The 17,768-nt window shown below is 42.2% G+C and overlaps 1 protein-coding gene across 1 annotated transcript in view; it reads right to left on the bottom strand.

Moving 5' to 3' along the window:
* The window catches only part of ALDH1A2 (aldehyde dehydrogenase 1 family member A2), a 96,293-nt gene extending 79,161 nt beyond the window's left edge, over positions 1–17,132 (bottom strand). The window contains exon 1 of the mRNA XM_041746174.1: positions 16,746–17,132. Coding sequence (XP_041602108.1) covers positions 16,746–16,862 — 117 coding nt within the window. The 5' untranslated portion in view covers positions 16,863–17,132. The remainder of the gene's footprint in view (positions 1–16,745) is intronic.
* Positions 17,133–17,768: the final 636 nt, after the last annotated feature.

The following is a 17,768-nucleotide window of genomic DNA, read 5'->3' as shown; positions in this document are numbered from 1 at the left end:
AGGGAGGCTGAGGCAGGCTGACTGCCGGGCCCTGAGAGGGTCTGAGCAGCGGTGTGGGAAATGTGCCCTGAGAGGAGGAAGTTCTGCAAAGGGCTTTAAGGCGCTCCCGTCAGTCTTGAGAGAGCGGGAGTGTAACATGATTTCTTTGGTCTTCTGCTCGGAAACAAATGTTCCTCTGCCTATCTTCCCTAGGTTTAATTAGTCTTCTGTCTTTCTCAGAATTCAGTCTGTTCATTTGCAAATGGCAGACATCAGAAAGGCTAGTGACTGTGGGTGTAGGTGTTGCTGGGGGGAGAAGGCTGAAGTGTTTATTTTCAAAGCCACAGGGGTCCCCATTTGAAAAAGCACCCAGCTTATCTCAATGTTTTTGTTTGTATGATTTTGAATTAAAAGGTTGGAGCAATTCATTTAGGAGATTAAGTTGTCTTTACAATGGGCCCAGTTGCCCTATTTGTTCACTGGTATTGCTAGAGAAGTCTTTCTACTACACTCTTTGTTATTCTAGTGCAGGGATTTTTTTAAAATTCCTTGAGTCTTTGATTTTTATTGCCAATTAATTTTACCTTAAAGTGATATTTATTTGCTGGTCACAGATAAAAATCACAAACCATGTGCCTCACGGTTTAGAGTTGCCAGTCTAGCAAACGAAAACCCAAGATGCCCAGTAAAATATGCATCTCAGAAAAACAATTAATTGAATTTCAGTATGAATATATCCCAAACCACTGGCAAATCATGGGGCGTTCTTATATTTAAAAAGTATCCGTTATTTACCTAAAATTCAAATTTAACTAGACGTTGTGTATTTTATCTGGCAACCCTACTGGGTTTTCACGGATGTTGTACTCGCTCCAAGAATGCCAAGTGGAAACTAGGAGAAATTCCATTTCATTATTTCATTATCCTACTTAAACTGGCTTCTTGCAGAGTTGAAGTACTTCATTAGTCAGAATAATGCTCCCAGTTTATGAAGAGATAAACAGATAACCTTGGGAAACCAAATGAATTTTCACTACAGGAGGAGGCCTACTTTTTTTTTTTTTTTTTTTTTTTAAGGAGGCCTACTTCTAACCACCAAAACCCATTCATTTATTTCAATTTTTCTCATTACGAAAAAGGAAAACACACAAGGGACAACTGGTATCTTTGGTTGAATTAGAACTTCATGTCATGAACTACTACATTTAAATGCCAACGTCATCTTTCATTTATGTTACAAAGCAAACATCCTGTGCAAAGAGAGAGGCTGAACATCCCAGTGCATATCCTAAGGTTGAAGAGGCCTTCGAAACAATAAATAAGTGATTTCTCCACAGAAGACTAAACATTTGCTTGTGAGAGTAAACAAAAAGCAAGCACAATCATTTCCATGATTTCACACAGCACAATCATTTCCAAGTATCTGCTGATAGAGTTAAAGAGAAGGATTATTGTTTTTTTCTTTCAATTAAAATTAAAATTATTGCCCTTGACTCAAATCTGAGCAAATACTGTTAAACATAATTATATCTATGTTGTAAATGATTAAATTCTTCCTCCTTGCTTCCTGCCATTACAAATATGCAAAAAAAAAAAAAAAAATCTGTGTGATGCCTTCCTCTACCCGGGAATTGGAATGGAATATTTATAGCAATTCATTCCTAACACCCCTCAGTTCATAAAATGTGATGAACTAAAAAGCCTAATTGTGCATAGCTTATGGAGCCAATTTCATCACCCTAAAGTCACATCTAATATTTAGGAAGAAAGGGGTTTTTTTGCAGACCTCAGATCACCTGAATTTTTCTTCTTTTCTTCCTTTCTTTTTAAAATAGGCACCTTAACAACAAAGGGAAAAGGAAAGGAGACGTCGAATGAAAGGCTCAAATTAACCTTCAAATATCTGAGCGAAAAATCCCTGTTTGCCATTTAAACAAAATATTAGAAAAATCTTGCTAGGACTTGATTTTGAAATAACCTCATGCTAGAGGTTAAGTCTTGCTAAGAAATGCCACCTAAAACTGCCACTTGACCCGGAATTCCTCTACAAGAAAAACTAGCCATAACTACATGTGAGACCTTATATGAGAAACTGCCAGAATGTCAACTTCATTTGCAGTGGCCCCATATGGCCTGATCGCCCTCACTGGCATGATAAATCACTGGCAGGATCCTTACCTTCCTACGTTTGATCTCTGCTCAGCAAGATGTGGTTTTGATGTGAAGAACTCCAGATCTCTTGGGTCAGAGACAAATAGCAGTGGCACTGACCTGCAAAGTGCTAAGTCTCTATTAGACTCAAGTGAAAAGCCCTAGGCTTCTGACAAGCTCCCTCACCGCGGAGTTCACCAGGCCCACCGTGGTTTCCACGAGCTTCGGCTAACAGAAAAGCTGCTGAGATGGGTTGCAGGAAAAATGCCAATAGGCTTTTTCTTTCTACCACTGTTACCGGTACTAAAATTTTCCTTAAAATTTAAAGAAGGAACTCTCTTGGGGGGGGGGGGGGTCACTGCTCTAATTTCTAGTGCTATAAGTCTTTAAGGAACACAGTTTTTGTTTTTGTTTTTGTTTTAAATTTCTGGTGGATTGTCAGGACACTGCTAAATCACTCACTCACGTAAAGAGAATCCTTAACAGATTTTTGTGGACTGCTCTCTGGTCATTATAAGGACACCATTAGGCAAATATTTCAAACACTGCTTTGAATAAAAATTGGGGGTTCCGAAAAGACTGCGAAGAGGTACAAACAAGTTCAGTATTTTCCTTCTGATTCTCATCATCCCAGGTTTGGGCTCCAGAAATGGAAGAGTTCTCAAGAGTCAAGGTAGGGGCAAAGAAATCTTACAGTTCTTCTAATCCAGTTCTTTCTATAAGTATGTGGGTTAATAAATAAGCCTCTGGGTCTCTCATGAATAAATAAATAAAATCTTTTAAAAAAATAAGCCTCTCATTCTGCTTTATCATTTTATAAGTAATAAAACTGATGTCCAGGGAATTTGAGTAACTAACCTAGTATTATAAAGCATTTTCATATCCCCAGAGCCAATTATAGAAGAAAGGACTCCGTAAGTTATCAAAGAATCGGGGCACCTGGGTGGCTCAGTGGTTGAGAGTCTGCCTTTAGCTCAGGTCATGCATGGGGCTCCCCACAGGGAGCCTGCTTCTCCCTCTGCCTATGTCTCTGCCTCTCCCTGTGTGTTTCTCATGAATAAATAGATATATAATCTAAAAAAAGTTACCAAAGAATCTGTTCATTCATTAATTCCAAGAATATTTATTGTGTGCCTCCATGTACAAAGAACTGCTAAAAAGCATGCGTCAGTGGCAGAGGTAGGACCAGTCTGCTGCCTTGTTCACGACTCTATAGGCACCCTAAAGATTTTCTATTTCAAAGCTAGGGTAGGTGAATGGGACTTGAAGGGGGGCAGTTTTTCATCCTAAAGCGCGTGTGTGTGCGTGTGCGTGTGTGTTATTCTCAGAAGAGAGCTATTCCTTGCAAAATACTTTAGCCGGAATTCACTTTCTAGTCCTGGGATTTTTTCAATTAGTAACCATGCAAATGAAACCAGACAATTTTCTTTCCTAGTACTCATTCATTTACTCATGTATTCAAACATGAAGATGGGTGGACCACACTCTGTGTCAAGACCACCATGATAACTTGGTTCTATGAGAATTTGAGTCCAGGAAGAAAACCAGTCTAGGCATTAAGCAATAATTGGATCCCTTGTTTTGCTATTATAAGAGATGCAAGTTATTCAACAGTAATAAGAAAAATAAAGATCTGAAACAAACCTAAAAAAATACATTCGAAAGGCTTCTTGCAACAAGTTCAGAAGCCATTTATTATAAAAATAACAACCAAACCATTCCAAGACTTGTAAGACTAAAATTAGTATGAAACTTTAGCTGGCTGAAATGATGAAGAGCCCTCAGAAAGAAGAGTGTGCTATCATTTTAACAGCTGCATTATTTCAATAGCCTTCTCCTTTATACCACTCACAATTAGAGACACTCATAAATAAGCCCCTCATTAGCTCTCTGTAGAACTAAGTTGGTGACTCTGCAAATGTTCATTAAAAGCAAATGTCTGGTTTCTTTTTTTAGCTAAATATAGTTTATGTACCCATATTTGTACATACACGTCTACACTATATATTGAGCAATAATCTCTCTCCTTAATTCAGATCATCAAGAGCTCCTAAAATCACCGATTTGTGTACTTCTTTTCCAAGCCTTCTCTTTTTCTCTGCTGGAATTCCTGTTAATGATACCAGAATGTGGGCAAACCTCATTAGTCTCCCTGCTGTTTACAAGACAGGATTTATGCTCAATGTGCTGAACACAATGACACACATCACTAAATGGCTGAAACTACCACCCAGGCTCTAATCTGAGAAATTTTTCACTCAGTACAAATACCTATCAGCATGGAGAAACATGGAAGAGCAATTACGGCCAACACATGTAGTCTTTTAAGAGTACACCAATAAATACCCATTTGTGAAGGTTAATTTAATGCAACCCAGGCTGTTATCTGGAATAGTATATGTCACCAATTCAATCCATTAAGTAATTACTAAATTCTCAGGAGGGCTCACAGAAGTCAAATGTGGTTATTCCAGGTTCATTGCTTCTGGTCTCCCAAAGGAGCATTCAGGCCAACAGCTGGAAGAGCTGACTACAAAGATTCCCAGGCGTAACTAGACATTTTATGAAAACAGGTAAATGAATCTGACCAAGGAATGAGGGTCCTCAAAGACCCGCCTGACAGAAACACTTAGGGAGGTGGAAGAGAAGCAGAAGAAAGACAAGGAAGAGAAGAGAAAAAAATGGAAAAGGTGAGAAAGAGTAACTCTGATTGAGAAGTAGAGAAGAAAGAAAAATGTCCTGAAGTGAAGACAGAAATCTGAAGACTATGAGATCTGGCTTCAAGGAAACAACTTGTTAGCAGATTCCTTAGATAGGATTTTTGACGCCATTTACAATGAAACATTAATCGTGCATCCCGACTACTACCCTCCTGGCACTGAAGCTCTGTTAAAGGATAGATATTGGATGAATTTCTGGGGCCCACTCTCTATTTCTCTATTCTGCATTCCCACTGAGGCTGCAGGCAACAGATGAATCTAATGTGGTTAAACCTTAGTGAGAAATGATGGCTTATAAAAGTCAGGGTGGAACATACCCCCCCGACTCTTTCTGGCAAGTATCTCTTCCACATAGGTTATAGTCAAGTTACTCAAAAAACGATGGCCTATGGAGAGAGGATGCACTAGAAAGAATGTGAAATCTACTTACTCTCAATGGTCTCATAAATACTTATTTCCAGGTAAATCTAAAGAACACATAACAAAGAAAAGCACTTTCTGCATGGAAAAACAAACAAACAAGCAGGTGTTGGTAAGGGCAGTATGAGGCACCCAACCAGTAGGAATCCAAAAACAGTTCTTTACCGTAGCCCAAAGAATTACACCCATCTGAAAGATTATATCAATACTTTATTGTGGGTTTTTTTTTCAATGAACTCTCTCATCTTTATATGAAATTGAAATTGTTGCTAATGGTAGCTACTACAGTGCCTCCTATAATTAAGTTTGGGATCTGTAGTCAGAGAGCTGGGCTTGGGATTGTCCTATGCAATACTTGGCAGAGCTTGAGGCTAATATTTCCAATTTTATTGGCTTTGTTGTGGTTCTCGTGCTTGCTCCTGTTGTTATGAGCAGAGAAAGAAGACCGAGTCAGGATGGCCACTTCCTAGCCATTAGGAAGAATGTTTTTAACTTCAATACGCTTGACTTTCTCACTTATAAAGTGAGACTATTAACGTAATATCCATGTCATAGGACTGCTGGCTGCAATTATAAAATGTAATCATATGCACGTAGCACTTTGGATATTACAGTAATAATATTAAAAAGAAATATGTGTAGCCAGTAATGACAATACAATATAACAAGTATTCATTCAACAAACATTTCCTAAGCATTTCCCTGTAAGGCACTGAGCTAGAAGCTTCAGCAATACCAAGATGAGCAAGAGTTTATAATCTAGTACAGGTTAGGAGTAGGGAGTTATGAAGAAAATGTAATCATCATGCAAAAAATAGTACTATTGAGTACTGCAAACAATTAATATTAGGCATTCGGAGAAAATGGGTTTCCCCCCCCCCAAAAAAAAGTGTGGGGCCAAGCGTCAGGTGTTACATCAGTAATATGCACAAAAGGGCTAGATTCAATTTTATGGTTGGAGAATTTCATTCTTCCTCGGTAGCTTCTTTAGAGCTAGAGGTACACAAGCACACATTCAATAATTTACGAAATCCAAACACAAAAGTGAATGTGAATGTGTAATACCGCTTTAAGCTTAAAACACAAGGAGTTAAAACATTAATGAAATACAAAGTAGTGTTATTTTCAAGCTGGGTGCTATGGAATAATTTAAATTCTCTAAACTAACAGGATGAAGCACAGTATTGAATTAGTCATTCAAGAGAAAAGTAGATAGAAGTTCTTTTTCACATTTTATTAGTTGTCATCCCTCTAGTTTTTCTCCAGTCATATAAACAAATAGCACATGGTGAGGAATTTGCCTATTTACCTGGTAATACTCCTTCAATAAATGAGTGAGGGGTGTGTGTGTGTGTGTGTGTGTGAAAGAGAAAGAGAGGGCAGCCCTGGTGGCGCAGCGGTTTAGCACCGCCTGCAGCCTGGGGTGTGATCCTGGAGACCTGGGATCGAGTCCCACATCGGGCTTCTTGCATGGAGCCTGCTTCTCCCTCTGCCTGTGTCTCTGCCTCTCTCTCTCTCTCTCTCTCTCTCTCTCTCTCTGAATAAATAAATAAATCTTTAAAAAGAAAAGATACTGCATTAAAATATTATTTAAAAAAAAAAAGAAAGAGAGAGAGAGCGAGAGCGAGAACAGTAGCTAAGATGAGCATGTATTCTGTTCTAGGGAATACAAGAAAAGTGGGGGAAAAAAGTTTTGACATGAAAAACTTATAATGATCATATTATCTTAAAGTTTCATACAATGAGTCCTTAGAGGTAGGTTTATAGAATGTACTACTGTTCTTAGTTTAAAACCAATATGTACTAAAATCATCCATGGAAGTAGGATTAGTTTCTAATATTTTCCTGTTACAGAGAAGACTAGGTTTCTCTGTAGGAAACTACAGACTAGGAATACCACACATTCTGAACCTCCTAATCTCAAAAATTGCCTGGAATGCAATTTTGAAAAATTCTTTACATATTAGTATCATTTTATTTTCCCATATGTTACATCACTTGTCTTTAACATCTACCTGTGTTGTTATACATGTACAAATACCAATTACAGATGCCCTAAGACACAATGAGAAAGATACATTTTTTAGTAATAAAAAACTTTCAGGGGCGCGTGGATGGCTCAGATGGTTAAGCGTCTGCCTTCGGCTCAGGTCATGATCTCAGGGTCCTGGGATCGAATTCCACATCAGGCTCCCTGCTCAACAGGGAGTCTGCTTCTCCCTCTCCCGCTGCCTCTCCCCCTGCTTGTGCTCTGTCTCTCTCTCTCTCTCCCAAATGAATAAAATCTTAAAAAAAAAAGATTCAGAAGACTATATAAAAGAATATCTTGAAAAACCCAGAATAAGGATAGATTTCTTTAAAAAGACACCAAAAGCACTAAACATAAAGAAAAGAAATATTCCTCTCTATTTGTATTTAAAACCATATGGCATTATGGTTGAAGGAGGAAAGGAGGAAGAAGAAAAAGGACAAAGGGGTAGAAAATTTTCATGTGGTACATAACTGTCAAAAAATTATAATCCCAAGTACATAAAAATTGCTACAAGTCAGTTAAAATACACACATATGCAAGCAGAAATGAGCAAATGATATACTAAACAACTCATAAAGAACAGCCATATGGCCAATGAAGATATGGAAAGATACTAAACCTCACAAGAAATTGATGCAATGCAAATTAAATCAACAATGAAATATCATTTCACATAGACTGGCAAAATGTAAGAAGTATGAGAACTCCAAGTATGGGTGAGGAAATAGAGTAGCAGGTACTTTGATATACTGCTGGTGGCAGGGGGAAACCAGTTTAACAGTGTTGGAAATTTGGCAATCCCTAATTAAGATCTAGATCCACATACTCCATGAGCCAGCAATATCACTTCTCAGTATACATCCTAGAAAAGTTTCTCACCCAGGCACATAAGGAGATATGCTTAGAATATTTAATGCAGCTTTACTGTAATAGCAAAATGCTGGAAGTATCTTAAAAGTCACTAGTAGAATGAACAAATCAAGTTTAAAAAGTGAAAAAAAAGTCACTAGTAGAATGAATAAAAAAATGTAATATACTCAAAGAATCGGATCTGACGATGAACGAATGAATCAATGAATGATGATGAATGAATTGCAAATACATCCAGTAACATGGAGGAATCTTGAAAATATTATGCTATGCAAACAAAGCAAACTGTAGCATGGTACCCTTTAAATAAAAAAAATAGAATTAGCATGCAAAATAAGAGTATATATTGTTTATGAATACAAATAGATGTAGAGATACATAACCCAAGGTAGAGATAAATGTCTCTGAGGAAAGAACGGAGAAGAAGAGAGGAATGGAAGAAGTTCATAGGTGGAGTTTCAACGCATTTCTTTAAAAAAAAATAGAAGCAAGGATTGCCAAATGTTAAGAACTAACAAGTCTGGGTACAGGGTACAGGTACAGGACATGCCAGGACATGCTAGTTATATTATTGTCTATAATCTTCTATAGGATTGAAACATCTCCTGTCAAGTAGGTCTAACAACACAGTGTGCAGTTGGTTGGCCGAGCCTGAAGCATCTCTTTACCTTCTGATGCTCATGGTGCTTTCAGTGCATTCATCTCAAGCATCTGCATCTTCTATTATGCACCATAGTTGTGCGCATGTCCTTACCCCCGCATCCAAGTGGAAATTCTCCCCAGCCTCTTGAGGGCAGGGCCCACATCTGCGTAACTTTTCATGCCACAGTGTTCACAGTGATGAACAATGCTTTGTACACAACTGGCCCAAATAAATGTCAAATGAATGAACAAATTAATAACTTCAGGTAAGCCAAAGGGTAGCTTTGGCTGTAGTTAAAAATGACCTCAAGAGATTACAGTTAGATACCCTTTCCTATGAAAATCAAGGTATATTGGTATAGTGAGTATCAGACTCTAAAACATACACAATAAACCAAAATTCACTGGCTTGGGTTTGCTTGGGAATTTAACCAGTTATATTGATTCCTGATCTCCTCCCCAAAATCTCTTCTATGCAAAAGTCCAATTTTCACATGTAGGGAAGTATGACTTCAGTTATCCTCTATAGATTTCTACAGACATTTCATAATTTTGTCTTATCAGGCAAGGCCTTCCTATTTCCTCTTTTCCTTCCGACCATAAACACTCCATCATTACACACCTATCAGTCAGCTCACAGAATGGGTGTATGTATTGGCTGTGGGGACTAGGGAAAGAACTAGGTTATTTTTGCCTATTTCTTGGTTTACTTAACCCACAATATTTTGTAAGATCCACTTACTATTGGAAGAGCCACCATTTTTGACTAAGTTTAATCTTTGAGAAATCTCTAGAAGTGACCTGGGGCAAACAAAACAAAACAAAACAAAAAACTCTTGTGAGTCACTGGACTTGAAGTCAGAAGATGTAGACTAGAGGAATGAAAAAAATGTACAATAAAATGTATAAAAATATAATCTTTAACTATTTTGAAATTTCCCTTCTGTACTTTATAATCAAGACTCAAAAGTGTATGAGTACCTGTGATATCCTAAATTCTTCGCCAATAAGAGACAGGTGTGTCCAGTTTTAGCTGGACAGTAAGTTTTATATTTCCAGAGATCTAGGGCTAAAGCAATTGCTTCTCTGGCTCTCCAAAGGTCAGCCTGTGATGGGGGAAAGGAAGCAGAGCAGCTAACTACTTTCGGAGGTAACAGAGCTGAACTGAAGTAAGGAGAAAGCTTCCTTCTATAATAAAAATTTGAATGTTCACTCACAGACATTCTAATTTTTAACCACATTCTATAGAGGTCAATAAACCCCTGTGTTTAGCCCCAGGGAAATTTTGTTGAGAGCCCAGCAAAAGTCTAGGTGGTGAAAGCACCCAATTACTCCAACTGGAATTTTCAAAGGTTGGAAGTATTTCCAAATCATGTGACACAACAGAGACGTGCTGTAAATAAACTCATTAACACCTAAGATTTTGAAGGGAAACAATTTAAACATAACTTCATCATAAAGGCCAACAAATGAGCAATGGAGAAATGCCAGAGGTTAGAAATTCTCAAATGTGGATAATCTCATGTGTCTGAAAGATAAAATGGAATGGAGCTCAAAGATGTATGAAAAGGCAATTAACAATTATCCAAAGTGGGGGGCCTGAGAGGCTCAAGCGGTTAAGCATCTGCCTCTTGATTTTGGCTCAAGTCATGATCTCAGGGTCATGAGATTGAGCCCTGCGTCTGGCTCCACGCTCAGCATGAAGTCTGCTTGAGATTCTCTCCTTCCTTCTGCCTCTCACCCCTGCTCTCTCTCACGCTCTCAAAATAAACAAATAAAATCTTTGGAAAAATTGTGCCAAGTGACATTGTGGCAATCACCTTTATATGCATCCGATTTGGTGTCTGAGGGGAAATGACTGGCTTTGAAATGGTCTGTCACAGTGAATAAAGAAACTAGTGAAATGCTAGAAGGGCTTTCAAAAGAGTCACTGCACGGTGGTTTTACTTTCTGGAAGGTGAAGTGCCTCAAAATTGGGCAGTCAGGATCAGTCAAAGTCTCTCTAGTTTTAAATCATATGAACTGAGATACCTTCCCACTTCTACTTCTGAGAATGTCCTCAAATGCTGCTGTACCTCCCAGGTTTATGTGCCAAAGACAAGGGAACATCTTTGCCCAAACAACTTAAAATGCCAGAAATGGCTGTTTGCCATCTGTCACTTAGGACCAGCCACTTGGGTATACTGAGGCATATTAATACCTAATAAGATATCTGATTTGATTAAAATACTGGCTGGGAAACTGTTTGATTTAGTGACTTTTTAATAAAGAGAAGACCCTTGGTAGGGAAACCTCCAAGATATCTCATTTGATGAAAATCCAGTGTAAAACTGTAAGGGATCCATAGCTACCCATAAGATTAAACTCCTATGACTAATTAAAACAGTAAACAGTGGCTTGTTTTATAAAACTTTATTGACCATACAGTTTTGATCTTTCTTAAAATGGGCCTCAGTTAATCCATAGCTCCAAATGAAAAAATGAAATGGAATTAGCCCTTGGCTGATTGCCATACTATGTACTTTCACATAGTTGTTCATTTAGTCCTGACAACAACCCCATAGGGTAGCTACTATTACCTGGCATTTGGCAGATGTAGAAACTGGCACTCAGTGAAGAAACTCCCAACAGGAGACAACATCCATACCTCGTTTACTGTGCATCTCCAGAGCCTGGAGGCATGCATAGGTGGCCCTGGGTGCTGAATCCATGTTAACTGCCCACATAACTAATAAGTACATGTCTGACTAAGGTTTGAATAAAGTCCTAGTTTAACTCCGAGCCTTTCTTTTCTGAATCAAGGGCTTATAAACTTTTTCTAAAATGTAGGCCATATGATCTCTGTTGTGACTACCTGACTCTACCATTGCAGTGCGCAAGTAGCTCCAGCTAACACGTAGCTGGATAAACTTTTATTTACAAAATCAGGCAGATAGTCTGGAGTTTGCTAACCACTGCAAGATGTCACTAAGATAAGTGAAAAAGACAAAAATATACATCAGTATTTGTTTCATTGTCCAGCTGAGCAAGATTTGAGACAGAACTACCAATGTTGGTACTCTGAGATGTTTTTTGGTGTGGTCATGGTTTGGTCACTGTGCTTGGGTAATGCAACAGAGAACTTACTACGTATCCTGGCTTCTCCTAAGCCTTGCTACAAGGAAATAAGACCTTATAGAATAGGCTCCTCAGAGAATCTTCTGCCCTCTAATACAAAAATTATCAAAAAACTCTGTCATTCCTCATTTTATAGAAGTGGGAGTCAGAATTGTCTCAGCAAATGATGATTCCATATGGTAGCATACACCTGTACAGTAGAAGGCATCAGGGTAGGACCCCAGGAGAGTTATCTAATTCAAGCCATACAATTAAGATGGCTAGCTTCTCTAGCTTAAATGGAGATGACACAAACTTCAAAAAAACTGTACAATTATGAAAAAGTATACTTTCGAAAATCTGATGTTTCTATAAACAAGGAAGTGTGTGAGTCACAATTTACCATCAAGAGAGCCTTGGTTAGAGGTTTGGAAAGAACTAGACCCACCCCATCTTTTAAGAAATAATCCCTAGGACAGGCAAGAATCTTGCCCTAGACCCAACAACAACAACAAAACTCAAAGGCACATCAAAAATTAGTAATTTAAAGTCAGAGAACGAAAAAGCCACAGATGCAGCTGCTTCTTAAAAGGAGTGGGCCAGTACCTGGTCTCTCCGTGTTTGCAATAGAAACAACAGAAAGAATAAAGATTTAAATTCTTTCTCACAAAAAAACAACCAAAACAAAACAAAAATCCCAAAACAAAACAAGCAACTATGTGACTGCTAGAAAAAACAAAGTGTATGGCGAGGCAAGTTCCCGCAGTTTTTTTTTTTTTTTTAAGATTTTATTTATGTATTTATTTATTTATTTATTTATTTATAAGAGGCAGAGAGAAGTAGAGACATAGCATAGGAAGAAGCAGGCTCCCTGTGGAAAGCCCGACTCAGGACTCGATCTCAGGACCTCGGGATCACAACCTGAGCCAAAGGCATAGATGGGCTCAACCACTGAGCCACCCAGGGGCCCTTCTGGCAGTTTTTTTAAAAGTCAAGGCCAAGGTCTTCCTTATCAATTATTTCTACTTCTTTCTATCCTCTCTCCTTCAAAAGGTTTTGGAAGGATCAAATAAGACACAATGAAAGTGCTAAGTAAACCATTAGGCCCTATAAACTATGTAAGTGGCATTATACATTTTATTATCACTATTGTTACTACATCGACCGACTGAACTCCTGCCATGCTGACAATTAATTTTTGGCACCCAGTCTTTCTGAGAAGACCCTAAGCCCAACTAGCATAATGGAAAGCACTGTTGTTCAGAACACGAACGACACTCAACGACCACCCAAACATCCTTTGGACTGAATCGAAATGGACTCTAGAAAAGAGCAGATGATCAATAAGAAGTTTTAAAATAAATAAATAAATAAATAGTAGTTACCCAACACACATAAGCGCTGATTCTCAGCTGTCTTTTACTTTTTTCTCTTCTAGTTCAGTAGGTCAGTACTCTGTAAATGTTCCCTCCCTCCCCCTGTTCTAGCTCCCCACAGCATCAGATGCTGCAATAAAACACACCCTTTGCATTACTATTAGTTATAGGCATAAACTGTCCCTGAGAAAATGCTCAACACAGAGACAGCACAATGTGTGTGTGTGTGTGTGTGTGTGTGTGTGTGTGTGTGTGTGTGTACGTGGAAGGGGGATGTGGCAGCGGGGAGGAACTAGTGGTGCCAGAAGAGATGATAGAGACAATAGAGAAGGTAGGGCCGGGATAAAGACAGGAAGATTCCAAAGACCTTCGGGGAATCTGGAAGAAATCTCCCCTGCAGTTAGGGGCAGTCAGTGAAGGGCTAGCTTCCATTTGACAATGCGTGAGCTCCTATAATATATTCAGTCATACAAAGTTTTAAGCCAGCCTGAAGAAAGAGAAACAATTCAGAAAAGCTTTAATTCATAAAAACACGCTAAAAGCAATCAGATTCCTGTGACAGTTGATAAGCAGGCTTCTCAGGATACAAGCAAGGGAGTACACACTCTCTCGGCCTCCAAGTGGTCCCCTTGCTGCTTCTTGTTGATGGAGTCAGCACTTTCTTGACTAACGCAGTCTTAAAATAAAATAATTTTTAAAAAACCCAACAACCACCACCATATTCCTTAATAAGGAGTCATTTTTAATTCTTGCGATCTAGCTCACCGCACTAAGAAATAAAATTAGACATGTACCAAAAGCGGTACTGCCATTGATCCTTAGTCTAAGTTGGGTATTAGAACTTCACAGAGGCAGGTTTATATTAAAAACTAAATTTAACTCCATGAAAGTCAACATAGGAGCACAGCCTTAGCCCCTTCAGCATCCACGGGGACTGAGCTGTAATGCTGGAGCATTTTCACTGGACCGTTGACAGACAAAGCTGTAACTTTTATTTCTGATGATCTCCTCCACTCCCCCTTTTATTAAAAAAAATGCAAAATACTTTTAGAAGAATGATGAAAAATACAGGAAATACAAGATCACAAAGGCAAAGTTTTCTAAATGCATGCTACTTGAAATCCTCATACTCTGACCATTTACCCATAGGTAGTAACTTCATGTTGGTCCCCAGAACACATTTAAAAATCCTGTCGTACCAGCCTTCCCTAAAGATGTATTCGTTTAAGAAGACAAAAAGGATGACGGATCCGTCTTGTTTGCCTTATACCACTTTGTGACACAAACACCGTATTTGTTTATGCTATTCCTCCAGCCTTCCAGCACGGTAATTTCTAAGCCACTACTCTTTTAAAAATTCCTGATGAGTGTGGTACTACTGTCCGAAAGGACGAGCTGTCCATTCTCCCTTTTTCATTCTCCTGTTTAAAATTACTAATATCCCGCACTGCGGATCAGAAGTGAACTTTCAGAAACCTTTCCACTAATCTTTTTCTTGTAAGTAAAAGATCATTACCCATTACCCTCAGCTACCAAAAGAGCAGCTTCTGCTCTTCGTGTTAAAAGAGCTGCTCGCCCATGACGCTTGTCTCAGAAAATTTAGAAGTCTCGCTAAAAAGCTGAGGAGGAAAGCTGCTGGGAACGTTCACAGATACCTGATTTAACAAGGTTCTGTGCAAAGAGCCTGCCTTCAGATTAGCATTACTCAATGTTTATGAGGGTTGTTTGTCAAGCCAAAAATCAGGTGCCTCCTCCCCACAAATTAAAGAGTCAAGTTACAATCCATTATTTCATTTCTGATTGTTTTTCTTTGTAATAAGTGGGAAAGTGGATCCTGGATAAAAGTCTCTCCCGAGCTAAAAGACTCCACATTAAAGGCTTCAATTAGCTATAAATCAGTTGTCTTTCCTACTGGGGGAGAACAAGAGAAAAAGAGAGCGGGGGTAGTTGGAGAAAAAAAGAGAACTGGAAGAGCCTCCAAATTAAATTCCGGGATACCTACTGCATACCTAAAACTCCTTTCCGGGGCTGTGAAGAAAATCCAAACAAAAGTTAAGACTAAAATCAAACCCTCCCAAACGTGAGAGTTTGGTCGTGTCTCCCGGGTAGATCTTGGATCTTAAGAGCTTTCAGGAGAAGCTGAAGAGGTTAGGGACCCTCATAAAACAAAACGTTTTTGCCTGTGTACTTTCCCTGCTTGTGTCCCAACCCAGCGATGGGTCCCGCATTGGCACTATTGTTATGCAAACAGTGTCTCAATGGCTGTAACCATTAACGACCTCCCATTAGAATGGCCTTCCAAACTTTGTCACACCATCTTAAAAAAAAAAAAAAAAAAAGAAAGAAAAGCTAACAGGTACATCAGAGCCGTCATAAATTGGGCATTCAGAACAAGAACCGTCTTGGTTGGTATCCTAAACCAATGCAAGTCAAATTTCAATATTCGGATCTTTAAAAAAAAAAACTTTCTCTTTTAAACCATCAAGCCGGGAACCGAACAATTTCCTTAACGGATCTGGTTTACCTTGTAATCAGCACGACGGAAAACAACTTTAACCCTATTGTGTGCGCACAGCGCGTGTTTTAGTTAACCGGGAGAAATCTGAGGTTGGAATCAACTGAAAGGGCAGAAAATCAAGAGAACTGTTAAGATGAGCCCCAAGCAACATGCCTTTCAGTCCCATCCATCTCCCTCCTCTCCCCCCCCATCATGCTATAACGTTATCATCACCCTCGTGTGTCTAATCAATATCTTTTTCTCTACGTGAAATTCGTAAGAAGTCAATTCAATTTACACGAAGGCAGCGAATGGCATAGTCTTTTTTTTTTTTTTTTTTTTTAAATGTGGTGCAAAAGCAACAACAACAGCAACAACAAATCCTGCTTGGCAAACCCAAGACGTCAGAGTTCGTTCTAAGAAATGCCCCCCCCTTTTTTTTTTTTTGCAGTCCGAAGGCGAGCCCCGTTCGTTTTGCACGAATTGAGAGAGTTTCCGAAGCTTGCAGGAGAACTGCCGCCAGCGCGCGAACGAAATGCGGATCCCGGAGCGGCGGGGCGCCCGCGGCCAGGTCTCCGCGCTGCGCAGGGTCGCTCCCTCCGGGGCGGGGGGCGCAGGCGCGGCCCACCTGGCGGCGACCCCGGCTCCCACCTGCAGGGGAGGGTGCAAGCGGGCCGACGCCGCGCGCACCCCGAGGGCCCGCTCGGAAGGCGGCGGCGGGCGCGCCTCCCAAGGAGCCGTTGACAGCGACCCTCCGGGCCTCGGGATGCTCCAGCCCCAGGACGGGGCGTCCCTCGGCTGCGCAGGGATGACAGCCTGGAGCCGGCCACGCGCACACGCGCGCACCCTCCGCCCCGCCGGTCCCCGACCCCGTCACGCCGCCCTCGCCCCCTAACGGACCCTGGACAGGGAGGAAGGTTCTGGAAAGCGCCGGCGGACGGCAGGTCCTCGCCGCCGCTTACCTTGGTGTACTTGATTTCGAGGTTGGGCGTGGGGGACGGCAAGAGGTGCAGGGAGGCCATGAGGGCGGCGGGGTCGGCCTTCACCTCGCCGGGCATCTCGATCTTGCTGGAAGTCATGCTGGCGGGCCCGCGGCGTGGGCTGTGCGGGCTGCGCGCGCGGTCCGCGGGCCGGGGGCGCGCTCGCCTGTATATAGGCAGGTGTCAAGCTGGGCCTTTTCTTATTGGACGTGAGGGCCGAGGCGCGGGGGGCTGGTCCATCCTACCTAGGACGCCCCGGGCGCAGCCCCGATTTACATAAAGCCCGCGCTGCGCGGCCGGTTCTCGCGGCGCCCACGGGCAAGGGCGCCCGGCGGCCCCCCCGCCCCGCCCCGCCCCGCCCCCGCCCCCGCCCCGGCCCCGGCCCCGCGCCCGCCCCCGCCGCCGCCGCCGCCGCCGCCCCGACGGCCAGAGTCGGAACCCGCGGCGCTCCGAGAGCTGCACCGGCCTCGCCCGGCCCGGGCGGCGGGGGCGGGGGCGGGGGCGGGGGCGGGGGCCGCGGGGCGCACCTCGGCCGCTGTCCCGCGCAGGTCGCGGCCCCAGAAGCACAGCGGGCGGGGCGGACGCGGCGGCGCGGGCGGAGGGCGGCTCCTGGGGCGCCGAGCGGGCCGGGCAGGGGCCGGGGCGCACCCAGGGCCCCTCCCACCCGCCCGCCCGCGTCCCGGGGCCAGCCCAACCCGCGTCGCCCCTGCGGTGCCGGAGACCCGGGGTGGGGGCGGGGGGCGCCTCCGTTCCCCGCCCTGGGCAGGCGGCCCCGCACCGGAGCCCCGGGTGCGCGGCGGCCGCGGGATCCCGCCCGGGGAGTGACGAGTGCGAGTCCCTCGCCCGACGCTCAAAACTGAGTGTCCCCGCAAGGCGGCCGTGGCCGGGCTGCTGCCGCCGGGCTGCTGCCCTCTGCCGGCGGGGACCACCCCGGGCGCTCGGGGCTGCGCCCCGGGATGCGGGCGTTGGTCCTCACGGGCGCTCCGGAGTCGTCTTGCATCTTGC

Source organism: Vulpes lagopus, chromosome 2, assembly GCF_018345385.1.
Source record: "Vulpes lagopus strain Blue_001 chromosome 2, ASM1834538v1, whole genome shotgun sequence".
In the NCBI taxonomy this organism is placed as follows: Eukaryota; Metazoa; Chordata; class Mammalia; order Carnivora; family Canidae; genus Vulpes; species Vulpes lagopus.
This window is presented reverse-complemented; position numbering and strand designations above follow the sequence as displayed.